Source organism: Rissa tridactyla, chromosome 6 (assembly GCF_028500815.1).
Source record: "Rissa tridactyla isolate bRisTri1 chromosome 6, bRisTri1.patW.cur.20221130, whole genome shotgun sequence".
Lineage (NCBI taxonomy): Eukaryota > Metazoa > Chordata > Aves > Charadriiformes > Laridae > Rissa > Rissa tridactyla.
This window is the reverse complement of record NC_071471.1, coordinates 55677145-55697189: the sequence shown is the minus strand read 5'-3', so window position 1 is coordinate 55697189 and position 20045 is coordinate 55677145. Positions and strand designations below refer to the sequence as shown.

At 35.6% G+C, this 20045-nt stretch overlaps 1 protein-coding gene across 1 annotated transcript in view; it reads left to right on the top strand.

Annotated features, from left to right (window-relative positions):
* MARCHF5 (membrane associated ring-CH-type finger 5) overlaps positions 1-20045 on the top strand; it is a 32565-nt gene that overhangs the window by 3982 nt on the left and 8538 nt on the right. Inside the window, exon 2 of the mRNA XM_054207220.1 lies at positions 15575-15777. Within this exon, the coding sequence (XP_054063195.1) occupies positions 15575-15777 (203 nt within the window). The remainder of the gene's footprint in view (positions 1-15574; positions 15778-20045) is intronic.

The window sequence follows — 20045 nt, the reverse complement described above, 5'->3', positions numbered from 1 at the left end:
GGCCTAGATAATAGTCTTAAAATACCATCATTCTCTGCATGCAGAATTCTTTGCAATCTATAGTAAAGGGCCATATTCCTGACTAATGTGTGCACTCAAAGGCAGTGGTTAGTGGTCTGTATAAATGGTGAGGTCTTATTGTTTTCAATCCCTTTATTCATGTCGGTTTAATGCATAAATTACAGAATGATAGGAATTACCATTAAAAAAATTGAAATTATGTGGCAATGTTTTTTTTAATGCTTTTAGTCAACGTAAAAACACTTTTCAAGATTTATTTAAATAAAATTGCTAGATTAGATGAAAATGTCTTAGAAATTATAGCTATTACTCTCCTGTGTACAGGGCAAACTTTACTTGAAAGTCAATGCTAATGCATTTATCAGATTTTAACAGGCAGAGGCCATTTGATATGCTATACATATTTTTAATGTAAAAGCATTTTTTAAGGAAATACTTAGAAATATATTCTGAATGGTATTAGGATGTTGAACGTTTACAGTGAAATTATTGTGCCTAGTATGCCAAGATCATGAACAGAGTCAGTCCTCCTTGTGTTTTCAAATATATTTTTGAAAATACACAAAAACCAATCAATCTTTTATGGGCTTTTTATCATGTTTTCTCTTCAATCAGGCCCTATAAATTTTCTGTCTCTCAGCACTGTTTGACAATAGTTCTTCCAATTGAACACTTCTAATTGTTTATTGTAGCTGCCCTGTGTAGCTACGGGTATTTTGTCATCTTAGACAGGTACTTAGAACAGGTATTCTGTCATCTTAATGCATTTTTCAAACACTTTAATTCTTCTGAGTAACTTCAAAGATATGTTGAACTTTCTGGCAGATTTTGGTGCTCTTAAAAACTTAAATACTTAGCATTTTTCCTGTGTAATTTGTTTATCAAATACAGTTTGACTTTACCTTTCCTTTTTTTTTTCATAGTTATGTTTTTAAGCAAAACTAATGTGTAAATTCCATTTGTTTTTAACTTATGTCTATAGCTACATCTTGTTGGTTTGCTATTTTATAGCTTTCTGTAATAGCTTGCATGTTATTGCCAGGCCATCAGTTAGCTTTGATCCTGTCCTACTTAACTTTCCTACAGAACACTTGACTGGGTCTTGTCAGAGTTGCTGTTAGAATAAATATGAGAAAACAAAACTAATAACTGTTTATCTTACTATGCAGTCCTTTTACTGTGTTGGTTGAGCAGTCACTTTCTGAAGTGACAAGATTTGAAAAATAGTTACTAAACATGTACTTGCCATAATGAAGTCAGTGGCAAGCCCATGTTGATAGAAAACCTAGACTGTAAATTTTTGCATGATTTAAAAAAAAAATCTTCAATGTGGTGAAACTTTAAAAAAATATCACTACTTTTATGATAAATATATCATCAGATGGTCTCTGATTTATTTGTTGCTGAAGATTATCTGGTCAATCTGCTGTCTTAAAAAAAAAAATTAGCCACACCAGCTTTTTCCTAGCTATGTCATTCCCCATATCTATCTTAATGTTAGCTGTAATGCTAAAATGTACTCATATTTTTAAGCTTTAGTCTCTTGACTTCAATTGCATTATCTGTGAATTGCACTTTCAGTTCGTTATACTAAGAGTTCAGAATGCTGGGGTTTTGTTTTGTAGGCTTTGTTTTAAAGCATGTTCTCTGGCAGTAATTTGTGATACTCTTTATACTGTCTAAATTAAAGACAGTTCCTGCTCCCTCCTCCTGATACGTTTGCCAGCTGGCTAGAACATGGTCACTTTTGCCTTCTGTTTTTTCAGTATTCAAATATATTAGTAAAAATGTGGCAAATAACGGGTTGAAGGCTTGTGAAGGTACATGCTGAAAAATCAGTATAGTGGCAATTTTAGCATGGTTTAACTTTTGAATTAGCATGCTTTATTTTCTGAATGGATAGTAGATGGTTCAATTGTGATTGATATGCAGCCCTCCTGGTAGAAACAAGATCAACATCATAAGACTGTTTTGTCCTCTGCTTTTACCATTCACTATTTAAGTGAGACAATAGAGTTGAAATTGCAGGTAGACTTCAAAGAGCAATTAAAAGATAAAATGCAGAATTGTAGTTGGCTTAAGAAATTCCTAATACTATCAAGAGAGAAATATTCTTGCAACTAAGTTTTCTCTTCGCCAGAGCACTGACTTGTCAGAAAAATGCTAGCAGTTGAGGTTCAAAAGTTGCAAAATAGCAAATTCATGGATTTTCTATTTCAGTTTTCTGAACTGTCATCTGATTCCATGGTAATTATCTTTTATGTTTTTTAAGAAAAAAACCATATGCAATGTTTTTGTATATAATTTCCGGTTGCTTCTTTCATTCCAGTTAGCATGTGTGGTGGTGTTTGTGTTGGTATGAATCTTTTCCTTCCCTCTTTGGAAGTGCAGGCATTGATTTAGGTTTATTTGAACAATTAACTGTTGATACTTTAGTAACCAAATGCATAGGTTTGGATTAAGACCTTAACACTACAACCTAAGCAATGTAGTTAGTGCAATATGGTCCTTGATTCAAGACCTTTATTCTGAACTCTTTATTCACAGTGCAAAACATCCAGGATAAATTTAATCTCACTGACTGAAGTTGACACATGAGTAAATCTTTATAGGAGTGAAGTTCAACCAGATAAGATATGCAGAGTAATAAACAACATAAAACACTTTACAGGATTTATGTAGTATTTCTACTTTTCACAGACTACCATCTTTACAGTTATTCAGTCTTTTGGTCTACTTGTGCTGATTAAGCACGCCTCTCTTCATTGCCCTACCTGAAGGAATTGTTTTCTTTCTATGCAATTCAGTTAACCTAATTTTTTTGGAAGAGGACTTTCCCTGGCTTCTGGTTGAAGTCTGTCAGCAACTAAAGTACCAGCTTTCTGTCGTTCCTTTAGAGTGGGTTGTGTGTGCTTGGAAAGAAGAGAGTATAAGAACAAAAATGGGCTGTGCTGTGGTAATCCCTTACCAGAAAGGAAACAAGGTGTTCTTCATTATTTTTACCCCAACTGATTGGAAGCTGATGTTGATACAGGAAGGAAAAGGCAAAATTATGTTTATCTTAGAGTCAGTTTGAAGAATGAAAGTTTGAAACAGTAATAACTTCATAATAGCTTGGCTTTTTCATTGTTGCTTCATCCTGGGTACATCCCTTGCTATTCCAGTTCTATTTATGCTGAAGGTTCTGCATAGATTGAGTTCTTCATGTGTCTTATCACGAAGAGGATTAGTGAAAACTTATTGCAGACCTGTAGAATGCCTTTTGCCCATCTGTAGTATAACAGTGTCAGCATGTTATTTATAAACTATGTTAACCTTTTGACTGTCATCTTATGTCCATTATATTTCCATCTTTGATGTCTGCTTAGATATGCTTAGGAACAAACATATATGTTTTAGTTGCTGCTTAACTGTTAACTTCTACCTGCAGACAGAAGGCAATTACCCCACCTATTTAAGCGTGGGGAAACTCCTGGGAGACTATTTATCATTTTTGGTACTAAATGTCTCAGTATTCCATGTATTATCAAGGTATTCAAATAGTATTTTCATACATCGTATCTGCTTCATCTAAAAAAGCTATACAAAAATCTGTTTATTGATATCTTCCACATAAAAGTGCTCAGACCTATATAATAGTGCGTAACTGTGGTTGCAGTGTCTTACAGTGCTCACTGAAAACTTAATAAATATCATATGTATAATAATTTACAGAGTAAGATCACTTAAAGGGTTCAGGTATTAGTTTTGGAACATGTTTTAAAGTAATACTTACAGTGGTAATGAATACGCTGGCTGTTGAGGACTTACTTGTTTGTGTGGTGCTTCTGTCATCTTAACCTGCTTATGGTCTTACTATACTGAAGTTCCTTGAGTGAAAGTGAGAAGAGCTTTTTGATGCATCTTGTTTTTCTCCTCTCAGCAACAGAATGAGCTGGGTACTAGCTTGTTATAGGATGTAATACCTGCCTTTATCAAAAGAGTGCATGACTTGCTCATTTTTTACTGGCAGTTGTAGTTTACCGCCACTAGCAAATCCATCTTCAGTGCAGAAGAGTGAAAAGACACGATCTGAAGTGGTTAAGTTCTCTTAAGCAAACTGCTTCTGGTTAATGTTTCTAAATGAAACTGTTATTAAGGTTACACAAGATGGTCAAGGGACTGGAGCACATGACTTACTAGAAAAAGCTAGAGGGGACTGGGCCTGCTTAGCCTGAAGAAGAAAAGGCTGGGGAGACCTAATGACCTTCTAATACCTACTGAGGAGGTTCTCGAGAAGCAGTCTGCCCCTTTTTGGAGGTTCTTGGCAGGATGATGAGAAACAATGACTGTAAATTTTAACAGAGAAGGTTTCAGTGTGTGGGGATGGGCAGCAATACAGTTGAGCTTTGGAACAGGTTGCCTAGGGCAGCTGTGGATCTCTGCCCATGGGGCTTTTCAAGACCCAGCTGGAGAAAGTGCTGACAATCTGGTCTGAATACAGTGTTGCTTCTGCCTTGGGCAGGAGGTCTGACTAGTGACCTGCTGTTGTCCCTTCCAACCCAAATATTCTATGATACCAGGTCTAGATGCAACCCCAATTTAAATACGAAGACCACACAGTATTAGGGCTCTATTTGCACTGCATGACATGAGCATACTGTGCTGGAGGTACCAACACAAGAGGTACAGTCCACTGATACCTTCTGGCAAATCTGCACTTAGCCTTTTTTAGCATCTGCTCTGAAATCCGTACCTAGAAGTTAAAATGACATCTAGTTGGACTGGAAATTTGTTTTTTCCTTTCCTCTAACATTTTTTTTCCTCTCTTGTTATTTTAATGCTAATATGGGTGCTTTTAGTTGATAGCTTTCTATCATTCAATGAAAGTGCTTAGACTCAGGATTTTTTTGTTCTGGTGATTCTGGGAAAAGGATTATACACCTCCTGCCTAACACTAATATAAGATAAGAAAAATTCCTATCAAAATTGCCAATTTAAAATGCTAGTTTAAAAAAAAAGTTTGTACTGAAGTTGTATTAAATCTAGGACTAGCTGTTCATTTGTTTATAACTTTAAAATCTTAATTATCTTAACTGATTCAGATAAAAATGAAAACTAAACTGGCCTGCTATGTAACAGTTTCCCTATAATAAGTAAATATCAATTGATTTAAGGGCCAACCATGGAATCGTGGCATATCTTGGTATATGCTTATGTTTGGAAACAACAAAATTTTTGGAAAAGTGTAGTTGACATTTCTATTAGGTTATTGATTGCTGATGAGCATTAAGAGCTACTTAGTGTTCTCAGATTACGTATCTGTGCTTGTTTCTCCCTGTGGTCGTACTTCCCTTCTTCAAGGTGTCCATATTAAAAGAAAGTGTTAACACGGTGTGAAGGTAGTGAATAATAGAGCTGTTATGTACAAGAGGGGCTGGCATTCAGTTATTTATTTATTTTTTTAAGTAATTTTAATATAGTAATAATTTCTTCAGAATCTTTTTAGAAAAAAATAATAGACCCTCTATTTTAAAGCTGTAATGTTGTCTTTACATAGCTTTCTGATCATTTGTTCTCCTGTTATAAATGCCTCCTCTTAAAATCTGAATACTTTTGTTTAGAAGTGGATATTTTATATTGGACTAAAATGTGCCAACATAATTTAGCCTTCTGTGAAGGATATAATTACAGAAGGCCATGTGCTGAGTGCTTGTGACTGTTCTGCTGGTGAGTCATGCAGTCAGTTCTACAGAGGGATGAGGAGAGTTACTTCATGGTATGAAGTACTTCAGACACCTTGGAGTTTTGTTTGCATTTATTCAGAGTAAAGACACTTCCAAATTGTCAATGTCTGCCACATTTGAGTGGCTGTTTTTGTTGTTCTTTAATGTCCCAAGAATATCTCTTCTTGGTGTTTAAAGCTTTTTTGTAATTTTTAAGTCTCAAATTGTTCAGTTTTTATTACGTAAATTAGGACGATATGATGACTGCTTTCAGTAGAGCTTTTTTGTTTGCTCTACTATAAATTCTCTAAAAAAATTAGAAGTTAAAACTGAGAATAACGTTAGTAATAGTGTCTAAGTTCTTGAGTTCAAAGCAATTTGCTTGCTTTGGAGTCTTCTTACCAATTTTCACAGCTTTAGGACTACACTTCCTATTTTTCTTCTCTTTTCTCTGGAAGACATAACAGGAAAAATTGGTTACCCTGTGTGGTCTGTTTAACCATGAAACTCTGTAGGCACATGTACAAAAATGGAACTTTTATTTCACAGTTACTTTGCCTAAGAATGGAATGGAAAGTGAGTGGCCGTAAATTCGGTTACTAACAGATTAAGTGTATGCCGATGCGTTTACTTTTGTAACTAAAGATATCGTGCCTAAAGATTAATTTGTATTTTTACATTACCTGTGTGATACTGTAAAGCTGCTGCAAGAGATTAAGCTCACATAATGCAGGTTCTGTGAATGGAACACAACTTTACATTTCTTGTCTTTTATCTTTTGCTTGTCGCAGCAACATCTTAATGTCAAGATGGTTCCAGTTTTAGACATGTCAAAGGTCGTCTATATGTATTCTGTATGTGTGTCACTCCTGATCTGTAACATCTGTCATCTACTATGTACACATACCAAAATACCAATATTGGTATTTTTCTCATGCAACTCTCTTCCCCTTTCCCCCAGCGCAAAGTAACATTGTAATGCTAGTTGAATAGGAACTACGTATTTTTATCTTTTTTTTGAGACTGGGAATTGTATTAAACATTCCAGTGTAAAACAGCAGATGAAAACCATCTTGATACCAATCTCTGAAAACACAGATATGGTTAGTGCTTGATTAAGGAAGCTAATAAGTAAATGTTAACCTTCTGTTATGGAAAAGTAAATCCTCCAGGAGATACGAAGGAGTAATGGTTGTTATCCCTTGTCTCAGAACTTGAAGGGATAAAGGTTAAAGTTAAATTCCTTTGAGTTGACCAAACACTTGCTTTAACTTATATCTTGGCTAATAGAGGAAAAAACGGATATAGTTTTGCTCATTGAATGGCACACCTAATTACAGAATTCTGACAAAGCAATGAAGCAGTTGTGCAGTGATTCTTAACCTTGGTCCATAGGCAGGATTTTCAAGCAAGCAGCATACTGTAAGCAGAATTGGTTTGATGTTAAGGTTAGCCTCAATGCTAATATTTTAAAATTCTTCCATGATGTTAAGAAGTTGTTTTCTGGGAGTCTTTTGTATATGTAGTTAAGCTATGGCAGTACTTCAGAGCCTCGTAGCATACTCTGAGTCTCTTTTTTACTAAGAAACAACCTCCTGTGTTATGGAGCTTCAGATCAAATTTCTGCTGCCTGCATTGATGTCTTTCACACAGATCTTCCCCTATCCTGTATTTAACTGTGGTCATTTAGTATTAATAAGCTGGAGAGCCAAGTGAGTCACTTTTTGTGCACTGTTCTCCATTAAATGTTTGGTTTGGGATTTTTTTTTCCATCAACATTTTGTGTGCATTGGTTTAATTTAAGTGTCACTAACTGGAGAGGGTATTGACTGAGCTACTGAAAATAATGATGGAAGTGCTCTTTTTTTTTTTGAAAACAGTAGAATTCAGGTTGTGATGACTCTCATCAAGGGGACAGTTGAAGATACTTTTTTCCAGGAGGCTTCAAATGATTGAAGTTAGACACACATGAAGTAACTTCTTGTACTTTCATTGCCTGGCAAGTAATTCCAATGTATTGGAAACCATAGAGACAGTGAAAACCCAAAGTTTAGTACATGGTGAAATGTGTAATATCCCTAGGGAGTGAGGACTGCTGTAAGAATTTAATACAGTAGATTGCAGATGAATTACAGCAAGAATGGCTTTTAAGACTACTTTGAGGTCTGAAGCTGTCTTCCTTTGCTAAATATGGAAGTATTGCTAGAACTAAGGCAATTTTTTTTTTTAGCCTCAAATAATAATTTGTCCTCCTTTAAATAATGTTATTTGTACATAAATCACATAGTTCAGCTTGTCAGTAGTTGGGTGTCCTACCTTTCTAGTAGGTCATGTTATCTGGTAGAGAAGTCTGTGTGTGGTCTTCTTGCCATCTAGAGGTCTCTTAGTGTCTTGAACATGCTAGCAGCTTTTCTCTCTTCAGCCAGGTTGAATATTAGTATATAAATTCTAGCATTGAGTCTCTTACTACTTCAGTTATGCCTCCACATTATGCTGCTCTGCAACTAGACATTGAGAGAAGCTGAGACTTAAGAATTTCTTCTGGTTTTCATTTTCCTTACCTTTAAGACATACTGCTATACAATTTTGTGACTATTACAGGCAATTAATACATAATTAAGATGTTTAAAGGAATATTCAAGGAAGTTACTCTAGCCTCTAAAACATAATTTGCTAGTTGCTTCATATCTGTGATATTTTCTATGTTTGTGATTATTGGCAGCTTTGTCAAACAATGGTTAAGAAAATGTTTTCCCTATATAGTACACTACCTGCAGTACAAAAAAATCCATGAAATGTTTAAGTTAATGCTCTTCAGTGTTTGCTATCTATGTATATGCTTGACTAAAGGGTTCAGCTTTTCTTTTCAAATCATGTTGTTCAAGGCATATTTCAGCTTTGGAAGTAAATTGTTTTGTGTGTGTGTATGGGGTTCTTCGTTTCAGTTTTGTTTTGGTTTTTTTTCCCCCCTTGGTTTTGGTCACTTCTATTTTTCTTCCTAAACATGAAACTAAGAATCAGTGTTAGTCCCTCCTAGCAGGCATTCAGTAGCTTAAACTGTTAAGAGTTGTATGCTTATTGTATGAGTAATAGTTTTAACTGATTTGTCCTTTGTAGATTTTTAGGAGGGCCCTGTTTTCCCTCTTTCCCTCCCTTAAGAAATAAACCAGATGTTTGTAACAGCAAAGTTCTTTGCATTTTAGGGGCTTGCAGCACGGCCACTGAGCCTTGGTGACTTACGAAATTTTCCTTTTGAAAAAGTGAGAGTATGGTAATATTAAACAAAGCCTTTAAGAGAACTGAATTTCGGCCTTTGCAGAAGGGATATGCCTGAATAAGTGGTTGCAAAAGTTTAATTTGTCCAGAATAAAAGGTAATTTTTTTTTACCAATAGTCTAGATGGTCTTTGACAAACTAGAAACTGAAACCCAATGAGATTGCTAAATCTCTCGGGTTTTCTTATTCGAAGTTGGGTAGAAGCAAACGCCATAAAAGCCTTGTAAGGCACGATTCAAGCACAATAGGTGGTGGCTGGCAGTCAAAGGTTTAATTTTATCCGTAAGCTAGAAAGTTGCCAGCAGGATTCTGTGACCTGTCCTTTACTCGTATCTCTATCTTTATATAGTGTGGTTAACTCAAGTGTAAAATATTTCTCCTTTAATTGGAGCTATAATTGAGAATATATAAATAAGTTTAAGTTGAACTTCTGTTAATCACTAGATCTTTCTGCTACGCTTTGTAATTATTCTATGTTTTGTTTTTATGTGTTTGCTTATTGGATTTTAGACATCCATGGGCTTTTATTAAAAACTTTTAAAAATCTAGTTTAACAATGCCATGCTGTGATTTGAGGAAGTTACTACCTATATAGGGATACCGCTTGTGTGGCCGTATTTTTACACCAACGTTAGCTTGATAGTCTCTATTTAACATTTCCCTGCTGTTTTCAATGAAAGCACTACTTCTGTGGTAAAGGCTAGTTACTATTGTTTCTAGATTATCATCAGCTTCTTTACTAAGCATTACACCCTATCCTTGACGACTAGGCAGAGCGGAATTGGGCATTATGTCTGATGACTTTCAGGAACTTCCTTTCAAGATTTTAGACTTTGTGTTGAGGTGACAGCATGTTTCCTAGTTGAATGATCCAGGCTGGCATGTGGTTGCTGTGCCATGCTGCCTTAAAAAGGATCTGTAGAAGTCATGATGGAGCATCTAAGACTACTATTTTTGCACTGTGAGAGTTCCTCACTCTGTTTGCATGGGGTTTTTTCCTTAGGATAGCATAAGGATTTTTTTTGTTTGATAGATAGAGCTTGGGTTGAAGATAAAAGTATTTTCTGCTGTGTCTGATGGCCAGGAAAATATTGCAGTGCTTCATTTATAATCCTGTTGCAGTTTTCCTCAGCTAACCAACTTCCATCATTGTGGTAGATAGGTCTGTATGCATTCTGCTGTCAAAGTCTTCATGATGAGGTCTCTTACAGGACTTAATCTCCATGAAGCATGACATAAGCTAGGGTTTCTTGGGTTAAGTGCTGTTCCCCTCTCTTTATCAGGGATATGTAGGCTAGACTTGCATTCTGTTGTGACCAGGTCATGGCCCTCTAGCACAAGAATCTTATTCCTGCTGGTTCTTTCAAACTCAGGAAGAGGAAACATTTAGCAGTAGCATTTGCAATGCATTGTTTCTCTTGCTTTTTGAGAGCGTAGTTTGCTGTGTTCCCCTACTAAAATTCTAGGCAGCTCCAAAGCAGCCTGTGGTGTATGCTGCTAGGTAACTCCCTTGATTTTTCCAACATCCTAGTCTTTTCACTTAAACATGATTGTATAGTATTTAAAGTGTAGTTGGCAGATTTAGTGGAAGCTTATCGCTATTCTTCATCAAAGATATTTTATCTGTCAGTATAGACTATGCATAAAAATTTGTTTTAGAAGCTCATGAAAAATTGTCTTTTCTAAACAGCAGATTTGCGGGTCATCCTTTGGAACAGTGCCTTTTTATGGCCAGTTATCGGAGTGCTTCCAGTCACTTCTTCCAAGATATGTTTTCACCCCTCATTGCATTGGCTCTCCATGCTATCATTGCTATCAGTTATGTTTCAGCCTTTTCACTTTTTTCTTTTTGTGTGGGAAATTCAATTGCAAGAAAAGCCACTCAGTCACTTACTGTAAACAGAACAAGGATGCTTTACTCTGATAGCAAGATACCAGGAGATTCCTGTTGCTTTAAGGGAAAGCTGTGTGCTTTATGATGTGGGAGAAATGCAGAAAAGTTTTCCTAAAGAGATTTCTTATATTTTATGAAGGCTCTGTAATGAGAGGAAAAAATGCTTTTTAGCTCATGGCTCTAGAGCGTGTCATGCATGTTCAAATTTGCATTTCCCATGGTAAGGATTAGGTCCTGCTAAAAGTCTTGCAAGAATTTTTCTTTTCTCAGAAGTTTTCTGGCTTTGCTTGCCGTTCATACGTGTGTGCCACTAAACATTGGGGGAAAAATTCCAAGACTTTTTGCATTCTCTCTTGCAGTACTGAATATTTGAAACCAGCCTATAAAGTAGTTGTGTTGTCCCAGTCTTACAAGTTATCTTCCATTATGTGTTGGGGACACAAGGATATCTGCTGGGCTTGGGGCATTAAAGAGTTCTGCAAACTTTTTATAGTGTATATATAATTAACATATTGCTTTTAAATTAATTTTTTGTATTGCTTACACAGTCATGCCTACTTGAAAACAAAGCTGTATCATAGAATCATCTAGGTTGGAAGGGACTTTTAAGATCATCTAGTCCAACCGCTAACCTAACACTGCCAAAACCACCAATTCAGCTACCACAGACCAAGGCAGATTGAATTTAAATAACGTGAATTAGATCTTGTCCTCTCTCCTATCTAAGACTGGTTTGGGAAAAAAGTAACCTTTAGAAGGAGTGTAACTCAGTGAAAAGGAAAGCAGTCTGCATCTAGGAATGTCTGTTGGTGCCAGGGGATCTTACTGGTCTGTTGGAGCTGTAACTCCAACCAGGTACAGGAGAGAGTGGCTTCCTTACTAATTAGGAACTTGTTTGGAGAAACCTGTTCTTAGGCAGGCCTTGGCTTTCTAGATTAGTCATATAGCATTTGGAGTGTAGGATCTCTAGTCTTTAATATAACTTCCTCTCCATCCGGTTTGCTCTTAACATATGCAATGTCCTGAAAAGAGTTTGTCTTTGGTAGAGGAAAAAAACCAGATGCAATAAATGAGTTATTCTCAGAGTCAGAATAGAATTTTTGAGACCAGAGAGTGTTAGATGCTGGGGAGCTGAAAATAAAAGGCATTTGTAACCCTGTATTCAAAGCTGAAATAATGATATTGGCATGTTTTTTGTGTATATTTTGTTCTGATAATTTTTTTAAGCCACGGAAGTGTGGAAAAATACATTAGTGTTATTGATTTGGCTCTGTAGAAAGTCATCAAGGAAAAAGGTTTGAGTTTCTATCAGAAGCAATGCTTTGTTCCACCTTGTCAGCCTTTTCTATTTCAGGTTATCTGAGTAGCAACCTGATTCAGTGGTAAGAATCAAGGTCATATTTTATTCACTACAAGAAAATGGAAAATCTGGCAAGAGCCAAGATACTTGTTTTGAAATGGTTTTATTTAGCCCTTTCTGCTACAGCTGCTGTCAATGGAAAGAGATAAAGTTGATGACAGAATACAAGGAATTTACTGTTCATTATTCATGACTTGATAAAGGTTTAAGTCTGTAAAGGATTTTGTTATTCTTTTCGTGGGTCTTTCAGGTTTTCAGATACGATTGCCTGGCAAGAAATCGAATGAAGCAATTAAAGAAAAGATGCATATTTTTCTTGACTTATTAACCTTAACAGAAAGCTTGAAGAGAATTTAATCTCCAGAGTATTCATGGACAAATTCCCTAGCTAAAATTGCAGTGTAGCAAGATTATGTTCATGCTTAAAGTCATTATTTGAATAAACTTTATAGAATTCTGAGGTGTGGTGGCATCTGACCTTACTGACACCCACAGATTAGCTCTATTGTGAAACCTTTAGTTTAAAAATCTAAGTTATAAATTTAGAGCAGTTGTAGACCTAAATAGGAAATGCAATGAATGATGAACGTTTACCTTTAATGCATAAAAAAAAAGAGTCAAAGAACAACAATTATCGGTAGAGTTGTACATATTGTATTTACTGTTCTTACAGTAAATTTGGGGGTTCTTGGTGTAAATAGGAAATCAATAAACATCGCAAGAACTTGCATTCCTTAAGAACTCCTTGATATCAAGTGCAATGAATCAAAATGTCTGCCATGCTTCATAATACTTTCAAATCTTTGTGGTCATCTCAGCATTTTCATCTAGGTCCTTCCTAACTTATGGTTTGGCTGTCTTTCCTCCTCCTGCTGAGGAAGGTTAATATGTCCTTTCACTTAGGACTGCTATGTGTGCGTATCGGGAGCATGAAGGTGAAAAGAGGGATGGTATTGCAGGAGTGCATAACACGACAATTCATATTTAACCAGATGTTGTGGGGGAAGGACAGAAAGAAGCAAAGTCAGACTTTACTTTTACCTTCCCATTAAGACGGATCTAAGAAATTGCAGTTCTGATTCAAGATCTCAGTCTTCCAACTGAACAGTCTCCTTGAATCGGAACGGATGCAGTTCTAGTTTTAGAGCATCAATGTTAAAAGTTTACGTCTGTACCTACTGTAATATATTCTGTACTTACAACTGGACATGTGGACATGAGTTATTTTTGTTTTATGTATTGTTCAATATTAAATTGCTTTTCCTGCAGTCTTCCCTGGAACCTGCACCTCAAATTGTGTTCCTTTTCAGAAGTATGCCAGTAATAAGTTGCTACAAGCTACGTTCTGGTCTTACACACTTGCAACTTAATTTCAGTGTAATTCCACCACTATAAATCACAAAAGGAAGCTATTAGACAACAGTATTTTTCATTACTTCAAGTTTCCTATTGTAGACTCCCTCCCCTTTTTCCTCATAAAGGAGTTAAAAGCAAAAAGAAAACGCCCACCTGTTTACAAGTGACATGCTAGGGAGGAAATGGTGACCTTTTAAAGGAAATACTGTATATTTGTTGTTTCGAAAGTGTCTCTAGTAAGATTGGCCCTTGCTGTGCATGTACTTTCCTCCTAAATTTTGTCTAATGAGTTTTAGTTAGTTACAAGGGTTGTTTTTTTGGAAGAGGTGCACAGGAAAGGCCTTCAGGATGTATATGTTCAAGTATAAATTTGTCAAGTAAGTTTTCTGACAACTATTTAGCATTGATTTCCATACAAGAGAATATGACAATCTGGCAAAATGACTGGAATTGGGGGGGACTTCTAAACTGTAATTTCTCCTGCCAGATGCTAACAAAGGTTAGAGATGGGATGCAGAAAGGGCAGGCTGAAACAAGAAACATGAGGGGGAGAGGGAATAAAGCTGAGGAGCAGTTAAGAAGCTGAAGCAAGGAAAAAACACTTGTTTGAAGAGTTTAAAAGGGTAGGAAGAAGGTTTATTACTGACAACAAATCCTAGAGGAGAGAGGAAAAGCATCATGAACCACTGTAACATCCCCACAGAAACTACAGTCATGATTCTTGAATCTTAACATTATTTTGCTTAGTAGTGTCAGAACATTTCTCAGCTTCTTACTGTCTCTGTTGCTGTCTGTTAATGGTTACACATAAAGAAGCCTTTTACTGTTTCACCTAATTATGTTACTCAAATTGTTAAGAGAACAAAATTCAGCATCAAAATAATGCTGCAAAACTTCAATTAGTACATAACGTCTAATTAGATTGTATCTGGATAGTTAAATTATAGCGATGCTGCCACCATACACTTTAATAAAGCTTTAACTATGATTGCAATGGCTTGTGTAAAATATTTAAAATACATCGAACCAAGTTATATTTCTAGTAGGATCCTCATCTTGTTAGATTCTGGTTAATTGTCTAAACTTCAGTATCTTCAGCATGGGAATTTGCAAATTATTTCACAGTAAAAACTAAATTACTGTGTCAACATATCTGATATATTGCTAGTTTAGATCCATATTTTACTTTCTCTTGCAAGTTGTAAAGTGTTCAAGGGTCCGGCCTATTCATCAGATCAGATATCTTGGAATGGCTGGGATGTGTGCTTTCTTCAAGTCATGTAGCCTGTCAGTCTTGTGTTTTCTCCTTATAAAATACATGTGTTTGAGTCTTACATATACAGATAATTCTTCAGTGCAGAAGTTTCCTCCTCTCGTGGTATAATAGTGTTCTTGAAGTACTTTGTAACTTAATTTATATCATGCAAAACAGATTCATCTGAATGAAGTATTTCCTCTTTTCAAAAAGAGGGAATGAATTTAATATAATTACTTATTGTTTGTTTTGTGATGCATTGTATCATTTTTGTTGATTTGTCATTTAAGTGGATTTGAGTTAGTTTCCCAAGTAACAGACTGCTGTATCGATCTTATCTTTTTAATTTTAAAAACTTACCAAAATGTCTGCTGTAGGAGGAGATGATAATACATTTTAAAATATATGGATTTTCTGTATGTTGCACTACAGTCTTGATGCTTTTTAATTCATAATTATCTGAAAGTTTAATTAGTAATTCAGAATGTATTAGAAGCAGTTGTTTAGCTGTCTGTAATATTATGTTAATACCAGAACAAGACTGTGGTACAAAATACTTACATTTTCGGTGATTAAGGATGAAGCAACACATATCATCTCCTCTAGGTACACATTTTCTAAAACTGCATGCTTTCACATGTCAAAGTTTATTTTAAGCACGTAACAGTAGCAAAAAATATCATCTTTTTTCCTTCCTGTAATTACAGAAGCTGCTGGGTTTGTTTTGCTACTGATGAGGATGATCGGACAGCAGAGTGGGTGAGACCTTGCAGGTGCAGGGGCTCTACGAAATGGGTTCATCAGACTTGTCTACAGCGCTGGGTGGATGAAAAGCAGAGAGGAAACAGTACTGCTAGAGTTGCTTGTCCTCAGTGCAATGCAGAATATTTAATAGTATTCCCAAAGCTAGGTAAGATATGCATCACTTAAATTTTAAACATAATATAATGGGTTGTTTTTTATATTGTTCCTACATTTTTTTTTCCTTCCTTTTTTGTGTTTGGAGAATCAGTTCTGTTGAAAACCTGGCTATTTCCTTTTTCAGTCAGAAAGAAGTAACTTTATGTTCTGTTCATGTCCCACTTGGTGGTTTAAATACCTTCTGAAAATTTTGGATGTGTTCCACTTAGGTATATTGATAAGTCGTGTAAGTGATTGACCTATAATTAATTCATGGTTAATGTGATTTTTTTTTTCTTGTTGAGCAGAAGGCGACTTCTTTCAGCAATTGACATGTATTAGCACATAAACACACACACACCCTTTTTTTTAGCTTGCAGAGAAACTGTTATCAAAGGAAATTCAGAGAACCTTACTGAGCAACTTGTTGCATTACCTGAAAAACATTTCTACGTTGTTTGGGAGGTATTCCTGAGTCTATATGGTCCTATATTCAAGAGACAGAGTACCTGCGGCTGCTGGGCACTGCTTTTGCTCTAGCTCTGTTTGCAGGGTGAAAGAAAAAAGTTGGAGATGGTCTTCCAGAGTCTACTTACTTGAGGAGCCGAGTAGAACACTGCACAATATGTTGCGTATGTTTAAATTAGCAGTGGTTGCTGTTATTCCAGCCCTCATTTCTCCCTATTCTGTGGGGTATATTAAGTTGTGCAAGAAAATGAAATGCTAACATGGGAACTTAAATTTTGTTTAAAAGTGCTTGTTAAAGAAATACTAATATAGCATGAGTACAGGCATTTAGAGGATTTTAAAGAAAATTTTTTTGAAACAGCTGAAAATAACTTGCACTGTCAGTGCTTTGGGAGAGGACCTCTCTTCTCTTAGTATAAGGGCTGACAAAATTAAGGTGTGAAAGGAATTTTATATGGATGATGACATAAATTTCCATGATAGAACACTGAGTAATGCGAAAGAAAATATGGACTAGTGTCTTGTTGATACTCAAGAAAATATAAACCAGCATGAAACTTATTACCAAGTTATTCATATATCAACTTTGCTGTAAGGATAAGGTAGAGAGGAATCTTCATCTCCATTATAAAGAAGGCATCAAATGGTAACATTTAGCATTGGCTTTAGAAGAAAAAATGGTTTCATATCTAGACACTTACAATGTGCCACAAAACTTGAAGGAGGCATGCAAGAATTTTCTCATGAATTTTCCCCTCACAAAACCATCTTTTTCCATTTTTAAAGATGAGAAGGGCATAAAAATAGACTTGTGTCTGGATCTACATCTACAGTAGAGCAGGGAAGTTAATTTGGGTCCATCAAACATCAATCATGAGCTTGAAGTGCCTTAAACAAGTGAGACAGTCTTGCCCTTTGTAGCTTTTTCTAGTAACCCAAAACTGTTATATCATAACTCAAGTACAAGTCAGTTAAGGTCACACCAGGCAGAGTTAGGACAGTAAGACGTTTTCATGCAGTCTTGCCAGTAGGTCCATGTCTGCTGGCACAGGTATCTTTTAAAAACATTACTAGTCACACCATTCAAGAAACTAAAATTACTTGAGAGGGAAGAAGTAACAACTAAAGTTTCCCTGAGATATCATAGTTTAGAAACTTATTTACATTAAGACTTCTCTAATGTACTGCTGGAAACTTTTTTCTAAAAACAAATTTCTGTGAAAGGGCACTCCCTAATGCAACTTCTCTTATTTTCGATTATAATTTTGAAGTAATAGCAACTTGAGGAGACATCAATGAATACCTTTGTAAGTAACAGTGGATGTCTCTTTAGGTATTTACCAATTAAAAATGACCCCCCCCAGTCACGTATCTTCTTTAAAATTATAATTACATTTCAAATTTGATAGTTCATATCAGTTTTGGAGATTGGTAGTAACTATTTTCTTAGTAGCTGTTTTCCTCTCTTCTGAGAACTTCTTATATTAAATTGGAATATTATTGCCACTTTGAAAGTAACCAAAGTTCCTTTTAGATAAATATTTCAGTTTAATAAATAGAAAAGTTTGCCAGAAAAAGCTCTGTTAAAGCATAACGGTTTTTACAAAATTAAAAATATTTTTATATCTTGTATTTCCTTCTTTAATTTGTATGTCAGTGACACTTATTTTCCTGCTTCTTCCTTAATACCATTTTAAAAGAAACAGTTACATTTGTCCTCCTTTCTCACTACTTCCTTCCAAAGGGGCTTATTAAAAAAAAAAATATTATTGAAACAAAGTTTTTCTAGGCTTTTCTCAAGAGTCTATACCTAATTCTTGCTTCTTTTAATGATTATTATCAGTCGGTGCAATTCACCTTGCCAAGATGTATAAGGCAAGCTTCAGTGCTTTGTGTTGCCCTTCAGGACTCAGTAAATAAATGGGGTTTTTGAGTCTCTTGTCTTCACCTTACTCAAACAAATCTAAGTTTTCAAAATGGTACAGCTAAACAACTTTTTCAGTGCCTGTGGGAAACAGTCAAGATGTGTAAATTTCTCTGCGTTTTAGTACGTGCAATTATGACCTTGTTGCTACTTTCAGCACATTGATAGACATTTCAACACTTTTAGGTCTGTCCTGGAAAGTTAAACATAACTGTTAATACAGTTGAACTGCTTGTTCCAGTTCTTTGTATTTTGAGTAGAGTGTTCCTTCTTCAGAAACCCTTTAATTTTGGTACCTAATCAATAACAGGATGCTTAACTTGAGAATAAACTAACTCTATAATTATACTTTGTCAACTACTTATGGACTAATGAGCATCGGTTAGTGTATTTGAAGCAGGGTGCTGGTGAGGTGTTTACTGTCTTACAAGCCACATAGGAAGATGATGCTTCCTGGCCTTAAAACTAAAGCCTATTACTAAAACAAAGAATGCATGCTGTACTAGAAGATGCACACAAAGGTACCCAAATTAAGTACATTAGTAGCAGCTTAAGAACTTGAGACACCAACAGATCTAGAGTAGACAGTACATTATGCAATATTCTGCCCATTTTACTTAGGACTGCCCACTAGTCTGATAAATAAATTGGCAATGTTTACAATGACTTCTGTCAAGACTGCATATAAGCTAAATGTGTTTAAATTGCAGCTATTCAGTATGGTTTTTCGCACACATACCTGTGTATGGAAAAAAAAAAGTTGCAATCCTCCTACAAGGTCTCTGTATGCTCCCACTGTACAAACAGTATGTAAAATCCTACCCTGTTCTTTTAAAAAAAAAAAAAAAAAGAAAAAAAAATAAAGGGGGGGGGAAACCACCACAAACCAAAAAACCAAATTTATTTGGGATTGGTTTACAAGAATACCAGTGCTGATAAAATGAATGAATGAGTTCAATTAGATGTTCCTGTTGCTTGTTCTCATTGGCTGACTTGAGATTAGAAGAACTGGTTGTTTTGAAAGCATTCACACTAGAGCGGTTTTCTTGAAAGAAAAGAACCAAGTCATGAAACAGAAGTTAAAATTTTGTCAGTGTGGCTGATGGAAATAAATTTTCTGCAAACTTTTTTTGATGTGAATTTCAAATCTTGATTGTATGTTTAAATGCACAGCTTTTAATTATTTGCTGTAAATATGATAGTTCAGAGACCATCTGTTTGGGAACAGGCGCTAAGTTACCACCACCCTAAAAATCTAAGAATATAAAATTGTTGTGTGCTAGGAGTATTCAAGCTAAGAATTGAACTGTAAGTGATTTCTGTATATTTAGAGAATGCCAAATACAATACCTTTACTTTTAGAAAGGCAAAAAAGAAAAAAATCCTGGCACCTAATCTTCTCAATTCTATGTGAGGTCAGAACAAGTTTCAGTTAATTGGAGGTCAAAAGGAAAATGGCATACAACTCAGGCTCAGTATACAAAACAGAGCATGCTAACTAGCCTGGCAATTAATCTAGTGGAAGTCCTGTACATGTAGTATATCAGAACGTCATTAACACCATTGCGCAAGAGATCACTCCTTCCTTACCCTACCATGCCATGTGCCCCACCCTCCCATCTGCCCCCCCCCCCTCCCCCCCCAAAAAAATAAAAAAAATTAGGAAGTAGTAAAAGAATTATAGGCCAGAGTTGGTAAACTGTGATGAGAGACATTAGATTAGTTAGTTGACGAATGCCTATAGGCTGGTTTTGAGAATAACTTTAATATTTTCACCGATTTTGGTAAGAAAAAGTAGAAAGGGGCTAACAAGAACTTTTCATGCATATGAGCTGCAGGAGGACAGTCTGTATGTAGAATTTGTTGACAAATACAAAAGTAATGTG